The sequence below is a fragment of the Aspergillus versicolor genome (assembly GCF_001890125.1).
Source record: "Aspergillus versicolor CBS 583.65 unplaced genomic scaffold ASPVEscaffold_11, whole genome shotgun sequence".
Lineage (NCBI taxonomy): Eukaryota > Fungi > Ascomycota > Eurotiomycetes > Eurotiales > Aspergillaceae > Aspergillus > Aspergillus versicolor.
The window spans coordinates 493,448-520,473 of record NW_024467534.1 but is presented as its reverse complement, the minus strand read 5'-3'; the positions used below and the strand labels follow the sequence as shown (position 1 = coordinate 520,473).

The window sequence follows — 27,026 nt, the reverse complement described above, 5'->3', positions numbered from 1 at the left end:
TAATTGGACCGACTGTTACTGAGGGGATTGATAGTCTTCACTTGATATACAAGCTGCAGTTCCTTGACAAGTGAGGGGTGAGGCTGATCGGATGGCGAGCTGTGCCAAGACAGATGGATAATTAGTCAGAATCGGACATGATTAGTCATACTCCGAGCTTGGAACTGCAACCTGCCCCTCTGCCCTGACGGTATCGGAGACATCTCGGAGTGGCTTGGGGAGAGAATGGTTAGAGGGACGTGAGACGAGATAATCTGAAATGCCATAATCCATACAGTGTACCCTGTCTTTGGAAGTCCTGGTGTGCCAGCCACCGGCAGTCCTCATGCCTGAGGCAACGTTCCCGAAGCGGAGCACCCACGTCACGGTCACACACTGTCATTCGCCTCGCCGCTTTCCGCCTTTTCCTTTTAACCCTTCACTCGCCCTCCTGCTTACGAGATCAGATCTTCCTCTCCAGCGTCTCTTGTATCTCCATCATTCTTTCATAAGAACACAGTCAGCAGACAGCAGCTCCAACCTGGTCTCCGATTACCATCCCCGGTCCGCCTGCTTACCTCATCCACGCGCTTCTTTGCGTATTCCCAATTCATTCCACCTCTTCCCCTCTCTCGCGAGATCGCGCCGTATATCTTGAGATTCCGCTTTCCTGCTGGTCGTCTGGCTCGAATTGACCTGTGGTCTCCTGTCGGGCGCGTCGTTTTGCCGTCTAATCTTGTTGTCTCTTCATGCAGCCTGCACTAGCTCCAGCGCCGCATCCAAGCATGCAAACATCTGCTCAGGTAAGCAACTCTGTGCCTGTCGCGGTTTGTCATCAGATCGCCCGTCGACTGCCATCATCTCCATCTATATCCCTCGCGGTATTGACCATCGCTCGTAATGTGGACGCGGTTCGCCGTCTGGGAGATCGCCACGCGCGACCAGTGCGATGACCTCACCGGCGCGTCTGGTCGATGTGTTGCGATGGTCGCGTCGAAATGGCAGCTCGACTTATCAAACCACAATGAAATAAGATATCAAGCTAACTGATGTTTGTCACAGGACCATGCTGACCAAGGTAAGCCGCGAGCTTTTGTCGCGCACGAAATCTGCGCCCTGGAGGTGTTCCGGAATATCCGGGTTCGGCACGTCGCGACAGCGCCGTTGCGACACCTCCACTCACTTAGTCTCTGCTAACAGTTTTGGCCGGTATAGTGCTCCACGATTCGCTGCTAGCAGCGTCTGCGCACCAGCACTTGTCGCAGCACCCGCAACAACCCCGCCCGCAACAGCCAGCAGCTCAACCTCACCACCTACAACCCAATACCACCAGTCCGCGGGACCAGAACAACATTGATCCTGCTATCTCCGGGGCTGCAATGCTTCCGCCCCCAACCCAGCAGACTCCACCGCAGACTGAACCGCCTGGTGATGACGAGTCGCCAAAAACCTATGGGAAGCGACCTCTATCTACCTCGAAGCGCGCGGCTCAAAACCGTGCGGCCCAAGTACGTGGATCTGATTGGTACCCGCGGAATTTTACTAACTGGCACAGAGAGCTTTCCGTCAGCGGAAAGAGAGCTACATCCGAAAGTTGGAGGAGCAGGTGAAGGAGTATGAGGTCATGTCGCAGGAGTTCAAAGCTTTGCAGGCCGAGAATTACCAACTCCGCGAATACATCATCAACCTACAGTCTCGGCTGCTAGATTCGCACGGCGAAGTTCCCGAGCTACCAGGAAACATCGATCTCAGCCAACCCCGGGCCGAAATTTCTATCCCCCAACCGGTTACAAGGCCTACTCAAGGAGGCCAAGCTCCTCAACAAGGCTCGCCGCAGTCTCAAGTGTCTATCCCTAATGATGACATGAACTCATTGAATCGCATAGCGGAGGCGGGACTTGGGATGCGAAAGCACCCGAACGAAGAAGCGTTCCTGAACAACAACTTCCAGCCTCGGCGTGGACGAGGAGACGATGGGCAAGACTCATCAGAGCCGACGAAGACGGAGGGCCAGTCCCACGGGTTGCCACTCGTATCATGAGTGCCTACCGTCACGACCGAATTGTCTTGTATGAATTACTCTAGCTGTTTTTATTAGCTCCTATTTTCGAGCTGAAATTGGCTCTGTTCTCCTATTATTTTTGAGCGTCTGTTCCTTTTTCCTTATTTGCTCGAGTCTTAATCGTCACGGTGTATGGCGCAGAATAAGGGTTCTATGTTACCCTAGGGCGTGGGTGTTGTGTGTTTGTCTGATCGGACAGCGGCTGAGATTTCCTTCCTTCTTGGATGGAAGGTCCTCTTGTCTCGACGTCCTGGGATTGTTTTTCGGCAAGTACTTAATCCGCAGCGCAATTTCCAATGAGAGTCCTCTCCATCTTGTATGTCCATTGGTACGCTGGGCTTAACTGCAATCTACCAGTAGTTCTTAAAAATCACGACTTGTGCCGGGTAGGAACCGCAAACCGTCGTTCTAGCCGGTACTGCGAGTATCTTCCCCTTTGATAGCCCTGAAAGACAGCGGGTAGGAGACCTGGCGAAACATCCCCTTTTGCAATTAGAACTGCACATATGAAGTCGAAAGCATATGTATAGTCGCGTCAGCTTTATCAAGTTATTGGATGCCAAAGGTTCTATTATAAAGTCCGCTGCTTCTTCATTTCAGTAAAGTATATCGCATATTTTTGGAGGTTGACACGAAAGCTTTAAAGACAGATTTTCATGAAATATAGATACAGAAGACCTGTAATAATAGATACTGGCTGATAACAAATGGCTGTTGAAGACAAAAGGCTTCTAATGAAGGGGTTAAATATCATGTCCTCCGGGCCCTTCGTTCCTTCGTTCGACAGGAATGATGAGTGACCACCAGCTCACGCCTTATTAGAAAATTTACGTGACGAGAAAATTACAGTTTCTTATGCTATAAAACCTGGCGATGAACATGTACCAAAGATGAACAGCCAGGGTTTAGGTCGGAGAGCGATTGGGGGATGGATGATTTGTTTATCAACCCCACCACTCTTCCCCACCTCCAGGCTCACGTCAACTCATCCATTTCTCTCTTATCCTTTACCATGTCATCAGTTTTCTTTCACTAAGCGATCACATTCAACCGCTCCGATGGCGCCTGTCCCGTCGGGGGACACCGACCCCGATTATAGGGCGCGGAGCTACCAGTTGGAGATGTTCGAGGCGAGCCTGAAGGACAATATCATCGTTGCGGTATGAAAAAGTGATAACACAAGAGGACGTTTCTAACTTTCTTTCTTACCCTTTCAGATGGGCACAGGAAGCGGTAAAACACACATGTATGCGGCTTATTTGATAGACTAATTTGTGGTGCCGGCTAGCTGACACCGACAGTGCTCTGCTCCGTATCATGCACGAGTTGGAGAACGGCGATGGGACGAAGGTATGTGCACCGCGGATTGCCTCAAACTCAGACAGGCGGGCGCGTTCCCTAATATGAGCTAGTTAATATGGTTCTTGGCACCAACCGTCGCCCTCTGCCTGCAGCAACATCGTGCCATCTCCCAACACATCCCTGCTGCAAAGTCTCGCACGCTCACTGGACTGGACAAGGTTGAGCTGTGGACGGAGCAGGTGGTCTGGGACGCCGTGCTGAATGATATCCAGGTTGTCGTCTCGACCCCTGCTGTACTTCTGGATGCAATGACCCATGGCTTTGTTAGGATTTCCCGCCTGGGGTTGATCATATTCGATGAAGGTCCGTACAAGTTTGACGGTCAAAAGATGGGACATTTTCTATTAACACATACCAGCGCACCATTGCACTCAGAACCACCCAGCAAATAGGGTGATGAGATATTTTTACCATCCAAACCGTGCAAAATCTGGCCCCAACGCTGTTCCCCGCATTTTGGGTCTGACAGCCAGCGCTGGTTCTAATCGTGATGAATTACGGTATGTAACACGGTACACTGTGGCTATGCTCTGACCCTGTAGTATAGAACAATCGAAGACAACCTCAATTCGGTCTGCACCACTCCCCAAGCACACCGTCATGAACTGCTTGAGCACACCCATAGGCCTCACTTGCAGCGTGTCCTATATATGCCACAAGCAATTGAAGGTGCTTCGCTCTGGGGCGGAACTGCAAAGGCCCTCGTTGAGGCTTATCAAAAGTTGGACATAGAAAACGATCCTTACATTAAAAAACTTAAAGCTAGCGAGCCACATGGAATAGCGCTACAGCAGGCGCTCATGACTGGGGAAACTTACTGCAGCGAGCAGCTCAAAAAGTTTGTTCGCAAGGTTGCCCATATTTCAACTGAGCTTGGGCCATGGGCAGCCAACTACTTTATCTGGGAATCAACTCAGCAGCTCCGTGGGGGTGCTTTCAATACTTCGCTCATGGTAAACATGGACGATGATGAACAGAAGTATTTGATTGACATTCTGTCAAAATTGCCCGTCCCCGAGTTTCACATCCACTCTACCAATCCTGCAGACTTTCCGGTGTCACCGAAATTCGAGGCTTTGATATCCTTCTTACTCAATGCCGATGAGTCCGAATTCTCCGGGCTTATATTTGTGCAGCAGCGCGCAACTGTTGCTGTAATGGCCCACCTGCTTTCGGTTCATCCTTCCACAAGGGATCGCTTTCGCACCGGCGGTTTCATTGGAATATCAAACTCTACCAAGAAGAAAGACATGTTGGGTGACATCCTCACGGTAAAGATGCAGCGAGATACATTGGACGATTTCCGACACGGCCGAAAGAATCTGATTGTTGCCACTGATGTGTTGGAGGAGGGCATTGACGTGAGCGCGTGTAGCGTGGTGGTAAGTTACGACAAGCCGCCGAACCTTAAGTCGTTTGTGCAGCGACGCGGACGTGCTAGGCGCCAGCACTCAACGTATGCAATGGTTCTTTCAACGGAAGACGATGCTTTATTGTTAGAAAAATGGCACAACGTGGAGAAAACGATGGAAAAGGCCTATCAAGAGGACAGGAGCCGCTTGGAAGAACTCCGTGCGCTGGAAACCATCGATGAAGATGTCCATGCACAGTTTATCGTAGAATCCACGGGGTATGTTTACAACCTATCTAACGACGAAACCTCTAGTTAACTTAATTCTTCAGAGCTATTTTAACGGCTGATAATGCCATGCAACACTTATACCACTTCTGCTCCACTCTTCCGAGCCAGAGACGGGTTAGAACGAAGCCCGAGTTTTCGTTTGAGAGACACGAGGGTGGTGCGTTGAAAGGCAAAGTGACGCTGCCCAGCTGCGTAGTCCCATCGGTTAGATGCGCAGAGGGGAGGCAGTGGTGGAAGACAGAGCGTGCGGCAAGAAAGGAAGCTGCTTTCCAAGCGTATAAGGCATTATACGAGCATGGACTGCTGAATGACAACATCCTCCCGCTGACCAAGAGTCAGGACTTTACTAAACGCGATCGCCGTTTGCTAGGAGCCATGACAGAGGTCCTGGATCAATATGACCCATGGGTGGACTGGGCATATGCATGGAAGCTATCGAAGATGCATAAAACCCGCATCACTGTTCGCCTGAACGAAGACGAGGTATATATGAACTTGTTTTCTCCGGTTCCAACGCCGCTACTTGAACCGCTCACCCTGTTTTGGGATAACGAGTCAACATATACTCTCGAATTCGGAAGCTCAGAGCCCGTCCTAATGACCGACCAAAGTGTTGAGAGCTTGAGAACTATCACTGCCTTATACCTACAAGCCACCTCGACGGGATGGCTGGCTGATCAGCGCGACTTTACCACCCTGTTTAGCCCGAACTTGCATCCGAGGGAGTGGATGGCCTGGCTAAGCGCGAATCAAGGGTACGAGCCAGCAAAGGAAGTTTTCTCCAGTCAGAGAAATGTCGACCGTATAGGCATCGTCCGAGACAAGTCTCGTTATGACGGTATTCTATTGTTCAATAGATGGGTCAAGGGAGACGACGAGCTTGAGCTTGAATGCGATCCGTTTCCAAAACGAAGGAATCTTCTTCAAAGGCAAAGACCCGCCACAAAAGGATACGACAGCGATGATCAACTAGAATCACCTAAGAAGAGGCGTATTATTCCTGCTGACCAATGCGCAATAAGCAGACTCCCCGCCAAAGAGACAGTATTCGGTCGGTTCATTGCTAATATCCTTAACAGACTAGAGGTCGCACTGATTGCGACTAAGCTATGCGAAACGATTTTACGAGATATACACTTTAATGAGCTACGACATGTAATAACCGCGATTACGACACCAGCTGCTGGGGCACCAACGCACTACCAACGCTATGAGTTCTTCGGTGATACGGTACTCAAATTCAGTGTTGCCTCCTTTCTTTACCACCAACACCCGAACTGGCACGAGGGCTATCTTACCTCAGGCCTTGCAGCAATTGTCGAGAACCATCGCCTGGCCCGAGAAGCAGTTGATCGCGGTCTTGGATCTTTTATCATCACCAAAGAATTTAACGCGCGCAAATGGTCTGCTCCGTTGATATCTGAAAAGATCAACACGAGCCGAGATAGGCGCAATATGTCCACAAAAGTCCTCGCCGATGTTGTCGAGGCGCTTATCGGCGCTGCATACATTGATGGGGGCCTTGTTAAAGCACATGCCTGTATTAGCCAATTTCTTCCAGAGGTTCGGCTCCAAATACCCAGGCCTGATAGTGGCCCTATGTCTCAGGACCAAGACCACCAGCCGCATCTCATCCAGCAGGACACCCTCGAGGAGAACCTTGGCTACACCTTTAATGATAAATCACTACTAATGGAAGCTCTTACCCACGGCTCGTGCCAACACGATGCCTCAACGCAGTCTTATCAGCGCCTCGAGTTCCTCGGCGACGGTGTTCTCGACATGCTCATCGTGGACACCATCCTCAAGCATCCTACCGAGCTACCACAGGGAAAAATGACCAAGATCAAGGCTGCTGTTGCAAATGCTAGCCTCCTCGCGTTTCTATGCCTGGAATTCTCCTGGCCAATGCCATCACGCCGCCCAACAAGTGCTTCCGAAGCAGAAGTCGGAATTAAGTCAACAGAACATGCTGCAGAAACGCTCCACTTATACACCTACCTCAGACACTCTCCCGGCACACCTCTGATAACCAATAATTCGAAACCAGGCTCTCCCGCTAACACTGCTCTGACCCGCTACACAACCCTCCGCCCCGCAATCCTACACTCCCTCCACACCTCAATGACCTATCCCAGGGAGCTCCTTTCCGCTCTCAACCCCGACAAGTTCTTTTCCGACATCATCGAGTCCATTATTGGCGCCCTATTCGTCGACTCAGGCGGGGATCTAACTCCATGCCGCGAGTTCATCCACCGACTAGGCCTGGTGCAATACCTGGAACGCATCATTGACGAGAACATCGACGTGGAACATCCAATGCAGAAGGCGCAGATGGGCTTGCAAAAATTAGCGAGTAAGGCTGGATCACCGTGGAAGTTTGGGGTTTCCACCGTGAGGGTATCAGGCTCGAAGCGGGAGAACAAGCGCGTGTATAAGGCCGTTGATGTCGACAGCGAAGGCGATGTGGCTATAGATGTTGACGCTGACGCGGTTGAAGACCAGAGTGGAGATTTGGATTCATCTGATCCTGGCTCTGGCTCTAGTGCTGATTCTGATTCTGACTCTGATCTCGAACTCGACCCTGGTGGGGGCCCAACGTATACGTGCACGATTCCAGTGAACGGCCTTGGGTTTGATGTTGAGGAGGTTGTTGTGAGAGGTTGCTTGAGCAGGGAGGACGCGGAGGTACGGGCTGCTTGTGTGGTGATCCAGTTACTGACGCAGAAAGGAGTGATCATTGAGGCAGATGATGGAGCGGGCGATAGAGAAGAAGAATTGGAACAGGCCGAGGTAGCGTCATAGTTTGATGTATTTAGCGATTTTCGGTATTTTGGACTACGAGCTTGGATGAGAAAGTAGATAGATCGCATGGAATCTATTGATACGTTTCCCGCTGCCACTTTCAGGGTGGCCTTATGGGACGGTTCTACGCTGCATAGTAGACGAATTTCAATAAGGGAGACCACAAAACCAGCTTCACTGGGATTCAAGTAAACACAAAGAGACGCTTCAAGGATAGATACCAGGGTAGTAAAAATAAAAATAAACTCAAAAACAGAAATGAACATTCCACCAGTTCCAACTGTCCCAGGGTCTCGTGGATTCATTAGAGTCAACTACCCCTTTCGTCCACGGCGCCTCGTCGCATTCTGCGATCTAGTCTTCGGCGCTGGCACTGGAACTGGCTCAGGCTGCACCTCCTCTTCATCATCCTGCTCATCGCCCGCTTCTTCGTTGGGCGTCTCCGCACCAGAGGAACTCCCCGTTTCGATCTGATCTTGGCCCTCCTCCTTCGTCACAATAACACCGTCATCGGTTCCAGACACCGAAGAGGGGTGTTCGACATCTGCCTCTGCGTCAGACACGGCCTCTACGGGACCAGACTCAGCTTTGATATCAGCGAGGGCCTTCTTGGCCGCGCTTTCCTCGCCGTTCCATGCACCGCAGCCTCCACACCGCCAGCGGCCGAGTTCCTCGAGGGTTTTCATTCCCGGTGGTGCTTGGCCGTTTACGAGTCGGCATGACGAGCATATCAACACGATGCGATTCTTCGGTTGGGTTTCGTCTTCGCCGAGGAGGACGTCTAGAAGGCGGTCGTACCAGTGGGACTGCTCGATGTATTGCTGTGAGGCGGGGAAGGCGTTGGGCGCGAATCCGGGCTCGTCTAGCCCAGGTGGAGGAGGGGGAAGAGGCTTTTCAAATTGCTGCTGCTGTTGCTGCTGCGGTGGATACGGTGAAGGTGGTAGCTCAGGTTGTGGAGGTGCAGGGCGGCGGATATTCGCGGTAGGTGGGGGAGGGAGACCAGTTCTCTGAACAGGGGGTTGCTGCTGTTGTTGCTGCTGCTGTCCCGACGTCTTGCGTTTCCCCTCCGACTTGGGTTTCTGATCGCCGTTTTTCGACCGCCCTTGTCCTTGCTTGGGAGAATCGCCGGCGTATTTCTCGAGCAGCTGTTGTGTGGAATTATATTTCGTAGCGACCTTGAGCTTCTCGATTGTTTCGTCGCGCTGCTTCTGGAGACTATCGAGGTAGCGATTGGTGTTGTTAATCCGGTACTCGAAGTACTTGCTGCCTACTGCGCGGACTGCGTAGATGCTGGTTTTGTTATTAGCGGGTTAATGTAGACGGCATTTGGGTCGTGGACGTACATGACGGGACCGCCCAGGATAGCGGCGTATTCTTTCACACCCCAATTTTGCCATCCTAGGACGAGCGCGAGGATAACGGTGTAGAGGAGGTAGATGAAGGAGGTGTAGAGGGTCCAGAGGGCCTTGAAGCGGCGGGCATGCTGGCGGTGAAGGTCGAGGCGGGAGGTGGCACGGGTGATTTTGGTCGAGAGAGTGGAGAGGGTTTTTTCGAAGGAGGCGGGGGAGTTATCTTCGCCCTGTGCGATTATATGTGAGTCTTTTGAGCTTTTGCAAGGGTATGGGTGCCTTATGGCTTGCGTACCCCGAACGGCCAGAGGGACACCATGACGTGTACAGAAGGAGATTGGTATGTAGGAAGGAGAGTTGTTGGTGAGAGAACTAGGTCATTTCGGAAACATAGGAAGATCGGGGATTAAATCCCGGAGACGAAGGAAGAATGAAGCAGAAAAGAGCGACGAGGGGAGGGGTAATGGGTTGTTGAGAGTTGAGAATCTGGAGGTGAAAGTGCAAGTGAAGCCTGGAGCTCAGGTGGAGCGGCCCAATGCGGGAACTTGGTGCCTGAGGCAGAAGTTACGTCAGAGGTTTCTGATTGGGTCCAACACACATCTATATAAACTATACAACTATAACTACACGAACCCATTCTTAAACAGTGTACCGAAATTGAGGATTCTAGAAGGATTAGTCGGATTTCCTAATTAGGTGGATTACTTACCGTCTTGTCAGTCAGGTCATCTTCATACGCATGCTCGAATCCTTCCAGAACCCCAGTAGCGTCCCTGCGACGATTATCCCACAGGCAGATCACGCGGTAGATGAGCACCAGAACTGCAGCAACAAAAGTGGTTACAACGGTGACGATAAATCCCGGCACATAGCGCGGATAATCCTGCTCTCTGAAACAGAGAGGTCCCACAAAATTGCCTACGCAATCAGCTACACTCGATTAGATAATGAAGGGAACATACCAAGACAGTAGCCGATATAGAGCCCCGAAGAAGAAAGGGACCGCTTTGTATAGCCTGCGATGTTGGCAATCTGGAGGCCCATGAGCACCGCATAGCCTGCGCCCATTGTCGGCATGATGTAGCAGGCGAAAAGCAGACCGCCGGTTTCGTTGAGAGGGAGGAGCAGTAGCAGCAGTGATGCAACCATGCTGACCAGCTGACATCCAATTACTAGCCACGAACGGATGTTCTTGGTAGTGAATTTGTAGGAAAGATACGGCATGAGAAGCATCATGGTTCCGCCATAGAAGCCCGAGGGAATCACGAGGAGGAGGGACTGGAGAGTACTGAAGCCAAAGGAATTGATGATAATCGGAGTGAACGTGGATATCGGTGCATTGGCAATCATGGCAAGGAAGGCCGTGAAGAATATCAGCCAGAACTTCAAATCTAGCAGCAACTCAACGACCTGGCCCATCTTGAAGTGGGTATTGCGAACACCCGAGTTGTTGGTTCGTAGACGTGCGACGGAAATGTAGCGCTCACGCTCAGAAAAGCCGCGGGCGCTCACGGGGTCAGGTGGAAGAACGAAGTTGAGAATAACTCCCCATAGTATGGTGAGAGCGCCGGCGAAGAGATACATGTACTTCCAGGAGGAGAGCGAGCCCTTGATGTGGCCGAGGCCATAGTTGACCAGGGGCGAGAAGATACTGACGTATCCGGTGCAACTGTACCACACTGTTTAGGGTTGTCAGTAGAAATCACCAAAGAGAGAAGTAAGACTTATCCCATTCGAAGAGCTTGTTCGTCCTTCTTATACCAGCCACCCTATACACTTCAGCATATCGTCTCCTATAATGGGATATATACGAACCACAATCATCATAAACATTGGGCTGATGCCACTCTCCAACACCCCTAGGAAGAAGCGCTGGGCATACAGCGACTGATAGTTGTGGCACACCGGTGTCAAGATGAGACAAATACCCCAGATTGTAACGGTGAGCGAGGCCACATGGTGGATAGGGTATCTCTGCGCGAGGGCCATGGTAGGGTATGCGCCGACAATGAACCCTAGATAGAAAATGGCCGCAGACATAGCATAGCGGTTACCGACAAGGAGACCCAAGTCCTCACGCAGTCCGAATAAGGCCTGGGCTGTTAGCAGCCGTTGAAGCAAAGGTTAGGGCTACGTACAGCCTGGGACAGCATGGCCTTGTCATAGTACTGCAGCCCATATGTCATGCATAGCAACGGTAACAGTCGCCAGTCAACTTTCCGGACCAGACGCTTTTCATCGCTGGGCTCCCACGACTCATCGCCGGTGTAGCCAGCCAGCACTTTCATTGCCTCATCGGTGTGGGTGGTGTCGATGTTCTCAGGGGTGGTCTTTTCAATATGGTCGACATTGTTTTTCCTGTCCTTGTCGGACCGGCTGTCCTGGGTAGAGGTGTCCATGTCAACAAACGAGACCTAAGGAGTAGTACAACGGTAATAGGGGCAGCCAAAGAGAGTAGCCGGAGGGACAGGATGGGGGAATTTTATAGGAGCAAGACTGGTGTCTTGACAGCCAGCTGGACTCAAGAATTGGTACAAGAAGGAATCCGGGGAAGTGTCATGGACCCGCCAGAGCCACGAGGAGATGGCTGAACCATGAAACCATCGCAACTATCCCCAGCTGCCGCAAGGTTTCGGCCTGCGTATTGAGATTACTACCGGTATAGCGTACTAGTCTACCAGTATTGACAGTTAGCCCCATCTTGTCCCGTTTCCCCACACGCCAGAACGTGGAGGCCGGAGCACTGCCGAGCTGCCTGTCATAATATGTCCAGGAGCCTATGCGGCAGGGCAATCTGTACCACGTCGTAAGTATCATCACAATGACTCAGAATCGACTCTTTGAGATCCCCCCTGGGGATGTTATCACCGTCAAACTGATCAACCCGGTGAACTTTGGCCCTTCGCATCTCAAACGCTTCATGACCCCCCAAGTCCCAGGCCTCGACACCTTCGCCAGGAACCCAGCATTTTCATTCCTGCTTGAGCACAGCTCAGGTCGCAAGCTGGTCTTTGACCTCGGCATCCGCAAGGACTACCAGAACTACGCGCCGAAGATCGCAAACTATATCCCAACAACCGGGTACAATATCGAGGTCACCCAGAATGTCGCGGATATCCTGCACGAGCACGGAATTGCACCAAAGGAAATCGAGGCTGTGATCTGGAGGTTCGTATCCCATATACCTTACATAGTTTTGACCCACAGCTTAACGAGTAACCACAGCCACTGGCACTGGGACCACATCGGCGATCCATCCAGCTTCCCCCCAACAACAGACCTCATCGTCGGCCCCGGATTCAAAGAAGCCCTACTCCCAGGCGCCCCTACAAACCCTGACTCTCCCATCCTTGAGAGTGACTACACGTGAGCCCTACCCTATCTTACCCTACCTTACTACTCTACCACCGCACCACAATCTAACCAGACAACCAGCGGACGCACCCTCCGCGAAATCACATTCAGCCCCGATACCCTGCAAATCGGCAAATTCCCAGCCTTCGACTACTTTGGTGACGGCTCATTCTACCTCCTCGACAGTCCAGGGCACGCAGTCGGACACCTATGCGGACTGGCACGTACTACAAAGAACCCAGACACATTCGTGCTTCTGGGCGGGGACATCGCGCACTATACCGGTATATTCCGGCCGTCGAAGCATCGTCCTCTCCCTCTGCCGGCCTCTATCACTGCAAACGAGTATCCATGGGACTCTTTGAATCTAGAGGCGGGGTTCTGCCCGGGTAGTGCGTGGGAGGAACTGCAGGCTAGTCGGGGACGTACGAAGGAGGATACTCTGTTTGAACCGACGTTTGGACATGATATCCCGCTGGCGATTGAGACGGTGAGGAAGTTGCAGGAGATTGATTGTGACGAGGATGTGTTTGTGGTTATTGCGCATGACTTTGCAGTGCGCGATGGGGTGGCGCATTTCCCGGAGGCGCTGAATGAGTGGAAGGCCAGGGGGTGGGGGAGGGAGTTGAGGTGGGCGTTTTTGAAGCAGTTGGAGGGGTATTGGAGGAAGACAGGAAATAATACTTAGTACGTATCCAGGTCACAAGAGTTAATATTGCTTGGCAGGTCGGCTTTCTTCCGTAGTTTGCTGGAGCTTTGTTGGAGCTGTGTAACCGAGTCGGCTGGTGAAGGCCGGCAGTCTGGATTGGGGTAACCGACGGCTCGGAGCCGGAGAAGAGAAGAGTGTGGAAGTGGAGAGCGTCTGGAGATCGGATAGATTAACCAAGTGTTCACCGGAGAATCTGGTCTCTGGTATTTATTAATCTTCATCTGATCTGCGACATTCCTGCTTCCTAACCATAGCTGTATATACATCAGAAGCTACAGACATGGGCAGCATCGAAACACCGCCGCACCTCCACCAAAACGCCAACCTGGACTATGACGTCCTGATCATCGGCGCCGGCCTGAGCGGCATCTACTCACTGCACCAAATGCACACCCTGGGACTGCGCGCCAAAGTCCTCGAAGCAGGCGGCGGGCCTGGCGGGACCTGGTACTGGAACCGGTATCCGGGCGCGAGATTGTACGTCAAAACACGACAGGAATCCATTCCTGGATAGACAAATGCTAATGCCAGTTCAGTGACTCAGAGTCCTACTCCTACGGTTTCTCCTGGTCCCAAGAAGTCCTCGACGAATGGTCCTGGTCGGAGCATTTCTCGGGCCAAGCGGAGACACTACGGTACTGTGAGTTTCTGGTCAAAAAGTTCGACCTGGAACGCGACATGCAGTTCAACACGCGGGTGACAAAGGCGCATTATCAAGAGGATACAAAGAGCTGGCTACTCGCGGATGAGAGCGGGAAGACTTATACATCGCGGTGGGTTGTGACCTGCATGGGCATTCTGAACCAGTTCACGCTGCCGAATATACCGGGTGTACACGACTTCCAGGGCCAGGCGATTCATACGGCGCGGTGGCCTCATGAGCCTGTGAATTTCGAGGGGAAGAGGGTTGGGATTATTGGCACGGGCGCGACGGGCATTCAGGCGATTCAGGAGATTGTCAAGACGGCAGGCCATTTGACTGTCTTCCAGCGGACGCCGAACTGGAGTGCGCCGCTGAATAACTCCAAGATCACGCCGGAGGAGATGGAGGAGATCCGGAGGCAATATCCCGAGATATTCAAAAAGTGCAAGGAGTCGTACTCGTGTTTCATCCACAAGAGCAACCCGGCGTCGGTGTTCAGTGTGAGTGCCGAGGAGAGGGAGAAGATGTGGAATGAGCTGTATGAGACGCGGGGGTTCGAGAAGTGGCTTTCGAATTTCCATGATATCTTCACGAATAAGGAGGCGAATGAGCTCTATTCGACGTTTATTGCGAATAAGATCCGCCAGCGTGTTAAGGATCCGCAGACTGCTGAGAAACTTATCCCCAAGTGCCATGGGTTCGGCACGAAGAGGGTGCCTCTGGAGTCCGGGTACTTTGAGGCATATAACCGGGAGAATGTGAGGCTTGTCGATGTCAAGGCAGATCCGATTGAGAGGATCACAGAGACGGGGGTCAAGACACGCGATGCTCAGTATGATGTTGATATCCTGATCTACGCCACAGGGTTTGATGCAGTCACGGGAGCGTTTACGGCCGTGGACTTCCAGGGTGTTGGTGGTGTGAAGCTGAGTGAGAGATGGAAAGAAGGCCCAAGGACATTCCTAGGACTATGGGTTGAGAAATTCCCAAATATGATGATGGTGATGGGGCCGCATCAGATGTTTGGGAACTTTCCACGGTCGATTGAGTATGCAGTGGGCTGGGTGAGTCGGTTTATTGGGCATGCGTCTAGCAGAGGCCTCACCTATGCAGAATGCACGGGGAAGAAGGTCGAGGAGTGGACAGAACATGTGCATACCTGTGCAGAGGGTCTGTTGGCGAACGAGGTCGACTCTTGGATGACGGGGGTGAATAAGAACCTGGCACACAAGCAGAAGAGGATAATTGCCCGGTATAATGGGCCGGCACCGGGGTATAGGGCTAGGGCAGACGACGTTGCGAATAGAGGATATGAGGACCTGCGGTTGGCATAGTTTACTCTTATACTATGGTGTTATGGATGGTATTTGTATATGATATTGAATTGACTACATGAACAAGTTCGCCTCAGAGAAATTGTAATCGCCAAACAGATCCTGGAATTGCACCATTGTATCAGGAAAGACATCGTCGAAGAACATCTCGTCTGTATGCGGGACGAGCAGCTTCTCTGCGACACCACTGGTTTGCGCCGTCGCAAAGGGGAAGTATTCCATCCAGTCAACGCCATCCATTGGATTGGCTCGCACAGCTTCAACTTCATTTTCAGGCGCACCCACAGCCGGCCCAGACGCAGAATTAGAAGCAGGAGCAGGAGCAGGAGGCTGCTCACTATTAGATAGCGAAAGCAGCGCTTCTGCTCCGGCTGCACTGGGCCGTAGCCGCTGAAATCCATGGTGGAAGATATTCGCCGTCGGCCACATGGTGCGGAGCTGGTCCACGGCGAGAGTCAAGATATCGAGGTCCTCGTTTGCAGGGGCCGCAAGGCCTTCAACGCGGGTGGCCTGGAGGAGTGCAATGAATGCCATGCTGGTGTACCAGCCCGTGATGGCCATCAGCCAGTGTGTCCCGCCCCGGGCGAGAGTGTCCCGGAATATACGGGCAACGCAGGTGGCAGCCAGGATGGCAGGTGGGTATGCTTCTGGGTGGTGGGGTTGGTATGGCTGCTTCAGATGTAGCATGATAATGACGGCTAGGTAGGGGAGGTGGAGTTGGTGGACGTCACGATTGAAGGAAGTCGTTCTGTCGCCGTGAATAGGGAGTTGCAGGTGTGGAGGGAGGGAATGGACCCAGGTTATGAGCTCCCTGGCGAGATCTGTAGGAAAAGGAGTATTTGTGTCGGTATTCGGCCGGGAGAGATACTTTGCTATCCGGCCGATAATGGCGCACAGTCGCACCCAGTAGATGAAAATCTCAGCCCGCAGGCGCGCTGTGCTGTCATGGATAGCATCAGGGAAGTCATCCAACGTTGGCTCAGCGATATCGCAGTCTGCTGGGTCGATGGTGCACGGTTTACTCTGGCAGATAGCCGTAAGCCTTTCACGAGCAAAGGCCGTCCACCAGATACGGCGGCGTATGAGATGCGAGCGGTGGTTAGCCGGGTGATTATGCTGTGAAGAGGCCGGTCCTGGCCCAAAGGATGGCTGCTGATGCACGCCTAGTTGCTGGCAGTGGCGGATAACGACCGACGTCCACCACCAGGAGGAATGGCGATGCAGGATAGACGGCGGGCGTGGACTCCACCAGTAGAAGAGGGACACGGCCTGAAGAGAGCGCACGACATCGGGCTCCGCGTCATTGTAGAACAGATTGCGCGCGCGCTCGTAGTATGCTGCCGGACCGTCGTGTGGCATGACAGGAGGCCGAACATGGCTTCCCACCACGGCAAGGGCGTTGACTAGCAGCGGTGACTGCGATAGCTCGTCAATGTTGAGGTGATCGCGGTCGAGGACTGGACACCAGGGCAGGCAGTATTCCAGATACGTCTCGACAAAGCTCTGCTGCAGGTCCGCACTGGGCAGCAGACGCACCTCAGGCGGTCGTTGCGCCAGCAGCCGCTGCTCCTGATTCCTCGCATCAGCTTGTATCTCGAGCTCGTAGTACCGCGACGAGAGGCCGCGGGTTTCGGTGTCATCGGTGCGACAGGTCGCGGGCGAGCAGCTTGGGTGGTCTTGGTCGGCGTTGAGATTCAACGAGGAATGTGTAGGGTGGTTGACAGCAGGAGGGTTCGCATTCTCTGCCAGAGTCGAGTTATCGAAGTTCCAAATCCATTCTGGCTCGCGCAGTGAGATAGTCTCTTCAGCACCTGCAGTGCCTTCGTTCTCCTCCGGTTGCGAACGCTGCGTGCGCTGCGCGCGCTGCGACTTTCTCGCCCCACTGCTGCTATCGGGGGGCGTCAGGGGGGTTGGCGCTCGCCGGGGGATGCGCTTCGACGGCCTCATGCGACATTCTTTACCGGCCGAGTCGCAGTTGGTGCAGTTGCTGAGGCCTTGGCCGGTGCGGACTTGGAGGTCGCAACGGATCTACCTGACTTCTCAGTCCATGTTCTTCCAAGCAGCACGGATTGGTACCTTCTTGCCGTGGCAGATGGTGCATGCCAGCTCGGCACGCTTGCGCTTTGGCTGGTGGCCGGTGAATTGCAGCCAGGAGGTCGAGATAACCATGATGGAGCGATGAAGTTGTAAGGACAGAAAGAGAGAGTCGGCACACAGCTCGGTTCTCCAGATTCCGGCAGTCTCGCAGTCTCAGTGTAACAGTCTGGGGTGCGGGGGCTGTGGAGAAGACGCTGGAGTAATGCGTCTGACTCGTTCCAGCAATCGCCCTCCATGCCTGAATCGCGGCGACCCGCTGGATCCTTCGAGCGTAAACCACTGTATTAAGCCGAAAAATACAGTAAACAGCCGGTACTCGCTCCCCAAGGTTGTCCCTTTGGTGCACCCTTCGGCTTTCCCAAAGCGGCAACCCTAAGTCTGCCCTCATCTGCGTCTGCACGGCATCGGTGCGTTCGCACTGCGATAACGCAATGACTGTATGATCTCCGTCTCCTCATATCTCTTTATAAAGTCCGCACGTAAATTCTTCTCCAATTCATAGATCATTAGATTCACAACAAGATGGCCATCCCTACAGAACAACCGCCGACCAACGGCCATATAAACGGCCATACAAACGGCGCCAGCAATGGCGGCGATTCAAACCCAACGCCTCACCCACGTACCGTCCCTTTAAACCCACAGTATGGCTATACTCCTCGCAAACTGCGCGTCATCACCATCGGCGCGGGCTTCTCGGGCCTCCTGATGGCGCACAAGATCCAACATCGCTTCCCAGAGCTGGAGGAGTTTGTCACGCACAAGATCTTCGAAATGCGCAGCGATATCGGTGGGACTTGGCTGGTGAATACCTATCCAGGCGTGCAATGTGATGTTCCTGGTTCGTCAACATTACCGATCTCAGATAATGAATGCTAGCTAATATACAATAATAGCACACATCTATGCCTTCCCCTTCGACCCAAACCCCAACTGGACAAAGTTCTACTCCAGCGGCCCCGAGATCGAGCAATACATCAAAACCACAGCCGAGAAATGGAATCTCACCCGGGACGTGCACCTAAACACACGCGTGGTCGGTGCGCGCTGGCTCGAGAACGACGGAGTCTGGAAAGTCACCGTCGAGCACGACGGGGTCCAACGAGTCGAGTATGCCGAAATCGTCATCTCGGGGCAAGGCGTGCTCTGCCACCCGTCGTGGCCGTCTATCCCGGGCCTGCAGGAGTTCAAGGGCAAGATTGTGCACTCGGCACAGTGGGACCATGAGTTTGATTACTCGCATAAGCGCATTGCGGTTATCGGGAATGGTTCTTCGGGGATCCAGATTACGCCGCAGATGGCAAAGCTGGAGGGGACGGAGGTGGTGAATTATATGCGCTCTGCGGCGTGGATCTATTACCGGGTGCCGCCGTCGAAGCATCTGGGGAGGGACACGGATGAGGTGAATCCGGTTTATGCTGAGGAGGATAAGAAGCGCTTTCAGGACCCAGAGGTTCACCGACAGTATAGGAAGGGGATTATTGATCGGACGAATAAGGCGTTTAAGCTGGTACATCTTCTTACACCTCTTGGGTTGCTTTATAGACACTGACATCGTGTAGTTTCTGAAAGGAGAGAACAACGAGGAAGCAGTCCGCTTCGGCACCGAGCAAATGGCCTCGAAGCTCAACTACGACCCTGAACTCTGCCGCAAGCTCATCCCCAAGTGGGAGGTCGGATGTCGACGTGTAACCCCCGGCCCTGGGTACCTGGAATCCTTCTCACGCCCCAACTGCAACCTGAGCGACAGCCCAATTACCAAGATCAGCGAGAACGCAGTACACACAGCCGACGGGCAAGTCTTCGAATGTGACGTCGTGATCTGCGCAACGGGGTTCGACGTGTCGCACCGGCCCAAGTTCCCCCTGATCGGGCAGAACGGGGCGAATCTCGCTGAGAAGTGGGCGGACGAGCCGGAGAGCTATCTCTCTGTTGCGACGGCTGGGTTTCCCAATTACTTTATCTTCACGGGGCCGAACTCGCTGGGTGGGCATGGGAGTCTGGTCGAGGCGCTGAATTGGACGGGGGATTACTTTGTCAAGTGGATTAAGAAGATTGCCAGCGAGGATATCAAATCCGTTGTGCCCAAGAAGAGCGCCGAGGAGGCGTCTGTGCGGTATGGCGACGAGGTGCACAAGACGATTGTATGGACTGGGGGCTGTAAGAGCTGGTATAAGCGGAATAAGGCGAATGGGAGGGTGACGGCGCTGTTTGGGGGGTCGGCGCTGCTCTTTAACCGGTTGATCAGCGAGCTCAGGCCAGAGGACTTTGAGATTGAGTATCGCAGTGCGAATTCGTTTAGATTCCTCGGCAATGGCTTCCTGGAGTATGAGATGGACCCGGAGGAGGATCTGTCGTGGTATGTTGAGCTGCCGGCGCCATTGAAGCAGGCATAGAATAGATAGTTATGTAGCAGTTATATCCATACTTGTTCGGTTATCCCTTTTGAGCTCCGAGCGGGGTTCTTCTATATATACCCCTTGTCTTCCTATGCTTGAGAGCCCGTAACTGGACTTCAAAATGTCTATTCCAACCATGCACGCCTGGAGAAAGCACAAAGGAAACCCTGTCCCGGTATGGAATCAGCCAAGTTAAACTGCAATAACTGACCGTCCAGGGTTGGGAGGAAATCCCTGTGCCATCCGCACCCCCTGCAGGATTCCTAGTAAAGCTCCTCGCATCTGGAGGTATGTCCACCCTATCCCTCCTGCCTAAAGCATGGCTAACAGAAACAGTCTGCCACAGCGACCAAGACCTGCTAGACATCGAAGACCGTCCCCGGTTCAACAATGTCTACACTCTTGTCCGCACCCCATCACACACCAAATATACTTACGAATCTAACAAACCCAGGGCCACGAAGGGTGCGGCGAAATCGTCCAAATCGGGGCAGACGTGAGAGACGACCGATTTAAAATTGTACCTCTTCTCATCTACCACGTCATTAAGAACACAAATTAATAGGAGACAGGGAACACGCATCGCCCTCCTCGCCGTCCCAGGCTGCGGCCTGCAATCCTGCCCCGAGTGCTCGCGCGATCTCGCCCAGTTATGCCCCAGCGGGCAGCACCACGGAATCGGCCAGGACGGGTTCTACGCTGAATACGTGGCTATTGATGCGCGGGGCGCTGTTATTCTGCCTGATGGTACTGCCCACCAACTAACCCGTATTATTCCTGATACTAAATGGTTAGGTGTGCCCCCCGAAGTCGGTGCAATCGCCACCGACGCCGTAACGACCGCGTACCACGGGATCGTGCGCCGTGCAGAGGTCCGGCCGCACGAGACGGTTTTCCTATTCGGTCTTGGTGGGTTAGGGTTTAATGCGTTGCAGATTGTGCTTAGGCATATAAAGGCGCGGGTTCTTGTTTCGGATGTCCGAGGTGAGAAACTCGAGGCGGCGAGAGAGCTGGGTGTTCCTGAGGAGGATATCGTGCCGATACATATCCAACAGCAGGGGAGGATTGCGGAATGGATAACCGGGCGTGGAGTGAGCGTTGATACGGTGCTGGAGTTTGTGGGGAAGAAACAGACGTTTGCGGATGCGCAGAAGGTTGTTAGGGCTGGTGGGAAGGTGTTGTGTATTGGCACCGGGGAGAGGGTGAATGCGCTTGACATGAAGAATGGGATTAGGAAGAGATTGAGCTTCATTTTCAGTTACGGGGGACAGTATAGGGATCTTGAGGAGGTTCTGGCGTTGATTAAGGAAGGGGTGTTGAGGCCCAGGGTTCGACGGGGAGTGCTTGGAGACTTTCCACAGTACTTGAAGGAGTTGGGAGAAGGGGGAATTGAGGATCGGGTTGCATTGATTCCATAGTTCTATTAATGTAGATAGGTCAAGTTTTATTCCAAGTTATGCGTTTACACTTGCGCTCTTGGGCATCCCGATTCCGACTGCGGCCGTTGTCCCTGCATCGACAGGGAGTATAACGCCCGTCATCCATCGAGCATGCGGACCAGCCAGAAATACAGCTGCTGTTGCACAGTCCCAGCCATTCCCTTCTGTACCGAGTAGACTGCGTTTCCGCCGGGCCTCGCGGGCCTCTTCGCTCATCCCGTTGCCGTACATCATGGGCGTGTAGAGCATCTAACTCGTTAGAACGGAACATGCGGTTTAAATGGCAAAGAAATATTGGAAAAGACATACCCCCGGACAGACACAATTAACCCGGATTCCATCCTCAGCATGGTGCGCTGCCATTGCCCTTGTCATATTCACAATGGCCCCCTTACTCGTGGGATATAGCAGATGCGGCGTGCCCCCTTTCAGCCCTGCGACGCTGCCCATATTCACGATGCTCCCTCGGACTTCGCCGTCGTTCTTCTTCATCGCCGGAATGGCATATTTGGCCATCAGTACCATGGAGTTCACGTTAACCTCCAGGCTCTTTGACCACGCCTCCATGTCCACATCCACCGCTGTCCCTGCCGCGCCGCCAATTCCAACATTGTTAACCAGTATATCGACCCGGCCGTACTTGGATAGGGCATAGTCCACCACAGCCGAGCAGTCAGTGGCGCTTGTCACGTCTGCTGTTGTGGCAGCCGCAGAGCCATAGCTCGGATTCGACTGTGCCTGTTCCTGGATCATGGACACCGTTTTCTCCACCCACTCGCGGTTCAAATCCACACAGATAACATTGCATCCGTCGCTGGCGAGGAGGATGGAGATTGCACGGCCGTTTCCAATTCCATCGCCCTGGCAGCCAGCGCCGGTGACGATGGCGGTTTTGCCCGCGAGCGAGCGCGACGGCGGCGTTGTTGGGATTTCGCTCATGATCTGGATCTGCCTGGAAAATGCGCCGAGGGAGACTGACTGAATTGGATCAAGAGTGGGACAGAAGACGTGCTGATCGGATGCGGGGTATATTCGTTATGGCCCGAGGATGTTTCTCTATAAAAAGCTGCCGGCTTTCGGTTATCCCTTCTGTCTTGTGCCGAGCTCCAAGTCTTATACTGCACTCCAGTCTCGGCATACATTTCTGGAAACATAGTTATTCTCTACTGCACACAATGGACTTCTCCGAGTACACCGGCCCCAGCGAGGAGTGGATCGCCCTGGCGCGAGAGCTGCCCCCCGCGCCCGCGCTCTCAACCGAAGAACTCAGGGCCGTCACCAACAAGGGCCGGGAGGATGTCTCAGCCAGGGAGATGGTCGAGCAGGGTATTCCCTTCTCTGTATCGTAAGTAGAATGCGTATTAACATCTCCAGGCCTCCACTCCAAAGTCTCCCTACGCGACCACTCCATCCCCACGCGCGACGGCGCCACCATCCCAGGACGCAGCTATCGTCCTGCAGGGGTAGACGCATCTCAGTCTCTTCCCATCTACATCCATCTACACGGCGGCGGATTCCTATTCGGGACTTTAGATTCCGAAGACGCAGCGTGCGCACGCCTCGTCGCAACTCTGGCAGAACAGGGCGTCCCCATCGTCGTGGTTAACGTCAACTACCGACATGCTCCGGAACACAAATACCCCGTTGCCTGGAATGACACTGAAGATGCCTTCCATTGGGTGCACGACCATCTCTCCGAGATTGGCGGCGACGGCGAGAATCTCGTCATGGGAGGCGTGTCTGCCGGTGGTTGGTTAACGGCTTCAACGGCTATCGCGCAAGCAACGGGGAATGACAAAAGCCTTGCTGCGAGACCTAGGATTAAGGGCCAGGTTTTGATTATCCCGGGCCTGGTGCATTATGACTGCTATGAGGCGCAGGTGAAAAGGTTGCGGGATCCGAGGGTGTCCAGCTGGGTGGAGAATCGTGATGCGCCGGTTATTCCGTTTGAGCGGGTGCAGTTGTTCTTTGAGGCTCTCGGGCTGAAGGAGGCAAAGGGTCTTGATGCTGATTTGAGGTTGAATCCCGGGAATGTCAGTGCTGAGCAGGTCAAGGGATTGCCGCCGGCGACGTTTGGGGTTGCAGGTATGGATCCTCTACGGGATGAAGGATTATTGTTTGCGCAGTTGCTTGCTGAGAATGGGTATGTTTCTGGTCTCTGACAGTATAGTTTGAGTGCTAATTGTGCAGGGTCCCGACCAAGACGAATGTCTTCAAGGGCGTGCCGCATGGCTTCCGGCGATATGGGGATCGGCTGTCGGCGTCGAAGAAGTGGGATGAGACAATAGTGGAGGGCATCAAGTGGGCATTGAGTAACCCTGCTGCTGGGCCTTTTGAGATTAATGCATTTTAAAATGGTTCCGAGAATCTAGAGATAGCCCGACCACCATGGATGTATCACTTGTCACACCGGTACGCTACGGAAGTTATATAGATCTAATCCAGGATTATGCTTGCCGTGGTCATTCTTGTTGCTATAACATATGACAGCGGAGAGATGCAAGTCGTTTCACACCAAGCGTGCTCAAATGCAGATATATATAGGCCCATGACTTTAGGTCTCTTTCCTTTGCTGTGCTGCCTCGTTCCTTCCATTGAATACTTGTTTACTTATTGTTTGCAACATCTCGAATGGAACCAACTCAGCCTTACAAACATCACAACAATACTCTCGTTTATTTTCATATAATTACTAACAAAATGTCGTCCGAATCGATTGAAATGCACCCTATCCTTATGCATCCACCCATATACCAGTTAACCCTGACCACACGCGACCAGACCAGTTTCGCCACAATCATGCTAACCCCACTCCCCGAGATGCCGCTCTATAGAGGACGGTTCCATTACCCGATCAGAGAAGAGTACATTCGCAAGCTCGCACATTGGCGTGAGAAGCGGTATTTCGAAGAGATCGACTTCATCCTTCGGTGTTGGGAAGACCCCACTCGCGGCACATTCTACGAAGATATCTGCGCTGCTGATATTCCCCCGCTAATGGCAAAACAGAGGTTGCGCTACAAAGACAGCCGTCAGGTTTCGCAACTGTGTGGGTGGAAGGGAAATCGGATGTTTACAGGACTGCGTCTTAAAGAATGGGACGAGGATGAGGGCCAGAGCCAGGGAGCAAGTACACAAGAAAATCGGCAGGACGAGCCAACAAAAACCTACGAAGAGCGCCATAAGGAGGCCGTCGAGGGCAAGCATAAAGCGGACGACATAGACAGTGTCGAGGCGGGACTCGGAGGGAGCTGGTCGATGGCCAATGATACAAACAAAACATCGTGTCCTCCAAGCGCAGGACTACCACCCGGTGTCACCATGCTGGAAGCCAGGTTGTTTATGCGAGACCGGTATAGCATGTGGGCACGCCCTCTCTACGAAAACGCACCGAATATGCATGAGAGCCAGCGACTCCCAGATTCTCTCAGATGCATATACGACCACAGGCAAATTGACCGGAAGAAACCTGAGTTCAGTGGCCTTATCCCAGACTATATCATTGACCGTGGCCGACGTGAGGTTGAGCGTGGCTACATATGGGGCATTCCATACCATGCCTTCGAGACTACCAGAAGAAAAGTAGGCAAGTTCTCCGAAGACAATATCTACGTAGATTCGGGCCTAGACTTGCTCCTCAACATCGAGCATTGGTATCTATCAAAATCCGACGAGGAAGTCGGAAAGCTTGACCCTGACAATATCCTGACGTGGAACATGCCAGTGGAGTATCTGGCAATATTACGGTCGAGTTTTATTGGTGGTACATTAGACAGTTCTCAACATCCAGGTAGTTTAGTATAGCCATGCACTGCGAGGAGTGAGTCTAGCGATTCTAGCATAGTGAATGTATCAATATGTTACTTGGGTAATGCTTGTATCAACCACGCCAGTGGACTCGTACACAAAATAACTATAATTGTTTCCTCAAGGCATCGTGAGTATATCAACGTAACATGTGTTCCTTCAGGACTTGAGCCCTCCCTCTGGCGTCCTCCTCTTACTCCAGCCCTCTACCCACTGATCGTCGATAATCCTCAACTGCAGCTCCTGCGTATCCTTAAAGTATCCTTCAGTGTGATCGTCCATATCAATATCCTTGAATCCCTCTTTCGCAATAGAAGCCGGCGTGATCATCAGCGAGTGGCCTGTCATTGTTAGCATACAGCACTTATATACAAGGGGAATAGGAAGAATAACCATTCATGGTCCGATCCGTAGCAATCCGCATAAAACACTTCGAGACGTCTTCCTGGGGTGCGAATTCGACGCCTTTGCCGATGAGTTCGGCTTCGTAGGTTGGGCTGCGGATGGCACTTTTGATATAGCTGCTCCAGTTAACAACTTCATCCCTGGGAAGATATACAAGGCAGTGAAGAGGGAATAGAGGAAATACCAAGGCGCCACATAATTAATCCTGATTCCCTGCTCCCACGAGTTCCGCCTCGCCACCCTCATCAGTCCCCGGAGTGCGTATTTCGTGCAGGTGTATTGCCAGTTTGCCTGTTAATCACATATAATTATCAGCGTAGTTTGGATATACTTATCAATGGAGTTGACCTACCGGCGAGTCAATCCACGCAACCATACTTCCCGTGATAATAAAACACCTATCCCGGTCCTCGGTATCAGGCTGCTTGCGGAAGTAATGCACCGCTAGTTTCCACGTATACAGTGTCCCTGTGAGGTTCACGTCGACGATGCTCAGGGTTGGTTTCACGGGTGGTGCATTTATATCTGTTATATGTCAACATCTGCCTTCTCATATCAACCTGTTTGGATAGTGGATGAGTACCGTCCAGCGGCCACAACGAGTCCCCACTGGCACGGCTAATGCCCGCATTCGCAATGACGACGTCACAGCTCTTGTTTGGTGAGTTTGCGACGGCTGCTTCGAAGACTTGGACTTGTTCGTCCCAGTTTACGATGTTGCATTTGACGAATTGTGCGTTTCTAGCCTCGTCAGAGATATGCCAGCAAGAGGGAGGGTGGTGTAGCATACGGTGAGAGTTCCCTCGCGACTTGTTCGCCGCGCTCGACGTTTAGATCTGCGATTGTTACGAAGGCGCTGCCTCGGCTTGTTAGTCTTGCTTGCTGTGAGGGCATGGTTGGGTAAGCGTACCCAGCTGCTGCGAACTCGCGGACGGTTGTCTCCCCCATGCCATTGGCGCCTATACACTGGTCAGGATTATGCTTAGTTAGGTTTGAGGAGATCATACCCCCAGTTACGATAACGCTCTTTCCCTTGAGTTTGCTTGGGTCCGGTGGGATCGTGCAATCCACGGGGCCGGTGTATTGGTACGGAGGAAGGTTGGGCATGTTGTAGTTGATATCGCGGTAGACAAACGCAGTGTTCGTTAAACAGTTCAGGTAAAGAAATCGTGTCTTAGTGATTTATGAGGTCCTCGGCCGGAATCGATTAATATGTCGAGCTACCCCAATAATTATTGCGGGGAATCCCCGGTCAGACTGCGAAGAGTGGAAGCCATCGGCTATCCAGATTGGGATAGCCGTCGCTTTTTCTCCGGCTGTCATCGACAGAGTGAGATTTGGCCTTCGACCCCTACCAGCTTTTGCTTTTGCTGGTTGCAGCTGATAGGGCTGTTGATGGATGGGAGTTGGTGGAGAGCTGTATCCCATGATAGCACAGCACAAAAGCTACGGTAGGCTATCTTGCGGTGTTTTGGTTTTTATTATTATCATTATTATGGTATAATAAACATTCTGTTGTCTGTATTATTTTCAAATCTTAAAGATCTGGGAATGCATCAACTCCCTAACTTGGATGACCCTGATGATATATATATTCCATGCAGGGCGTAGTATCGCAATGAAAAGAACAGAATCACCGA

The 27,026-nt window shown here is 52.6% G+C and overlaps 13 protein-coding genes across 13 annotated transcripts; 8 read left to right on the top strand and 5 right to left on the bottom strand.

Moving 5' to 3' along the window:
* Positions 1-728: 728 nt before the first annotated feature.
* ASPVEDRAFT_56236 (uncharacterized protein) lies at positions 729-2,020 on the top strand (the record flags this gene model as incomplete). Its single annotated transcript, XM_040815178.1, has 4 exons — positions 729-782; positions 1,042-1,057; positions 1,195-1,487; positions 1,535-2,020. The coding sequence occupies 4 exons, from the start codon at positions 729-731 to the stop codon at positions 2,018-2,020; spliced, it is 849 nt and encodes a 282-aa protein (XP_040672423.1).
* Positions 2,021-3,099: 1,079 nt separating this feature from the next.
* On the top strand, positions 3,100-7,850 carry ASPVEDRAFT_87955 (putative RNA helicase/RNAse III; the record flags this gene model as incomplete). The annotated part of the gene is made up of 7 exons (XM_040818201.1): positions 3,100-3,201; positions 3,259-3,287; positions 3,343-3,391; positions 3,454-3,706; positions 3,762-3,903; positions 3,951-5,033; positions 5,087-7,850. The coding sequence occupies 7 exons, from the start codon at positions 3,100-3,102 to the stop codon at positions 7,848-7,850; spliced, it is 4,422 nt and encodes a 1,473-aa protein (XP_040672422.1).
* Positions 7,851-8,164: 314 nt separating this feature from the next.
* ASPVEDRAFT_140942 (uncharacterized protein) lies at positions 8,165-9,518 on the bottom strand (the record flags this gene model as incomplete). The annotated part of the gene is made up of 3 exons (XM_040807703.1): positions 8,165-9,140; positions 9,194-9,429; positions 9,495-9,518. 3 exons carry the CDS (start codon positions 9,516-9,518, stop codon positions 8,165-8,167), a joined length of 1,236 nt encoding a protein of 411 aa, XP_040672421.1.
* A 249-nt stretch (positions 9,519-9,767) lies between these two features.
* On the bottom strand, positions 9,768-11,749 carry ASPVEDRAFT_65283 (uncharacterized protein). The gene is made up of 6 exons (XM_040815795.1): positions 11,338-11,749; positions 11,015-11,293; positions 10,928-10,968; positions 10,162-10,880; positions 9,909-10,117; positions 9,768-9,865 (listed from the first exon to the last, which is right to left on the bottom strand). Exons 1-6 carry the CDS (start codon positions 11,596-11,598, stop codon positions 9,839-9,841), a joined length of 1,536 nt encoding a protein of 511 aa, XP_040672420.1. The 5' UTR covers positions 11,599-11,749; the 3' UTR covers positions 9,768-9,838.
* A 232-nt stretch (positions 11,750-11,981) lies between these two features.
* ASPVEDRAFT_46006 (MBL fold metallo-hydrolase) lies at positions 11,982-13,452 on the top strand. Its single transcript, XM_040813444.1, has 3 exons — positions 11,982-12,367; positions 12,425-12,565; positions 12,635-13,452. The coding sequence occupies exons 1-3, from the start codon at positions 12,021-12,023 to the stop codon at positions 13,239-13,241; spliced, it is 1,095 nt and encodes a 364-aa protein (XP_040672419.1). The 5' UTR covers positions 11,982-12,020; the 3' UTR covers positions 13,242-13,452.
* On the top strand, positions 13,442-15,530 carry ASPVEDRAFT_154647 (flavin-containing monooxygenase). Its single transcript, XM_040808420.1, has 2 exons — positions 13,442-13,739; positions 13,799-15,530. The coding sequence occupies exons 1-2, from the start codon at positions 13,543-13,545 to the stop codon at positions 15,237-15,239; spliced, it is 1,638 nt and encodes a 545-aa protein (XP_040672418.1). The 5' UTR covers positions 13,442-13,542; the 3' UTR covers positions 15,240-15,530.
* Positions 14,961-17,468, bottom strand: ASPVEDRAFT_46004 (uncharacterized protein). Its single transcript, XM_040813443.1, has 2 exons — positions 17,316-17,468; positions 14,961-17,267 (listed from the first exon to the last, which is right to left on the bottom strand). Exons 1-2 carry the CDS (start codon positions 17,406-17,408, stop codon positions 15,294-15,296), a joined length of 2,067 nt encoding a protein of 688 aa, XP_040672417.1. The 5' UTR covers positions 17,409-17,468; the 3' UTR covers positions 14,961-15,293.
* A 312-nt stretch (positions 17,469-17,780) lies between these two features.
* Positions 17,781-19,774, top strand: ASPVEDRAFT_200726 (flavin-containing monooxygenase). The gene is made up of 3 exons (XM_040809328.1): positions 17,781-18,177; positions 18,233-18,846; positions 18,899-19,774. The coding sequence occupies exons 1-3, from the start codon at positions 17,859-17,861 to the stop codon at positions 19,730-19,732; spliced, it is 1,767 nt and encodes a 588-aa protein (XP_040672416.1). The 5' UTR covers positions 17,781-17,858; the 3' UTR covers positions 19,733-19,774.
* A 41-nt stretch (positions 19,775-19,815) lies between these two features.
* ASPVEDRAFT_331151 (zinc-binding dehydrogenase) lies at positions 19,816-21,219 on the top strand. The gene is made up of 6 exons (XM_040810688.1): positions 19,816-19,910; positions 19,954-20,023; positions 20,072-20,139; positions 20,190-20,255; positions 20,308-20,482; positions 20,531-21,219. The coding sequence occupies exons 1-6, from the start codon at positions 19,857-19,859 to the stop codon at positions 21,151-21,153; spliced, it is 1,056 nt and encodes a 351-aa protein (XP_040672415.1). The 5' UTR covers positions 19,816-19,856; the 3' UTR covers positions 21,154-21,219.
* ASPVEDRAFT_154643 (SDR family NAD(P)-dependent oxidoreductase) lies at positions 21,116-22,185 on the bottom strand. The gene is made up of 2 exons (XM_040808419.1): positions 21,484-22,185; positions 21,116-21,423 (listed from the first exon to the last, which is right to left on the bottom strand). Exons 1-2 carry the CDS (start codon positions 22,111-22,113, stop codon positions 21,190-21,192), a joined length of 864 nt encoding a protein of 287 aa, XP_040672414.1. The 5' UTR covers positions 22,114-22,185; the 3' UTR covers positions 21,116-21,189.
* A 99-nt stretch (positions 22,186-22,284) lies between these two features.
* ASPVEDRAFT_65276 (alpha/beta hydrolase) lies at positions 22,285-23,756 on the top strand. The gene is made up of 3 exons (XM_040815794.1): positions 22,285-22,500; positions 22,549-23,317; positions 23,365-23,756. The coding sequence occupies exons 1-3, from the start codon at positions 22,350-22,352 to the stop codon at positions 23,525-23,527; spliced, it is 1,083 nt and encodes a 360-aa protein (XP_040672413.1). The 5' UTR covers positions 22,285-22,349; the 3' UTR covers positions 23,528-23,756.
* A 118-nt stretch (positions 23,757-23,874) lies between these two features.
* ASPVEDRAFT_875839 (uncharacterized protein) lies at positions 23,875-24,978 on the top strand (the record flags this gene model as incomplete). The annotated part of the gene is made up of 1 exon (XM_040818096.1): positions 23,875-24,978. One exon carries the CDS (start codon positions 23,875-23,877, stop codon positions 24,976-24,978), a length of 1,104 nt encoding a protein of 367 aa, XP_040672412.1.
* Positions 24,979-24,982: 4 nt separating this feature from the next.
* On the bottom strand, positions 24,983-26,603 carry ASPVEDRAFT_200716 (uncharacterized protein). Its single transcript, XM_040809327.1, has 8 exons — positions 26,394-26,603; positions 26,297-26,345; positions 26,177-26,242; positions 25,970-26,127; positions 25,739-25,911; positions 25,571-25,677; positions 25,375-25,502; positions 24,983-25,322 (listed from the first exon to the last, which is right to left on the bottom strand). The coding sequence occupies exons 1-8, from the start codon at positions 26,491-26,493 to the stop codon at positions 25,141-25,143; spliced, it is 963 nt and encodes a 320-aa protein (XP_040672411.1). The 5' UTR covers positions 26,494-26,603; the 3' UTR covers positions 24,983-25,140.
* Between the last annotated feature and the right edge of the window lie 423 nt (positions 26,604-27,026).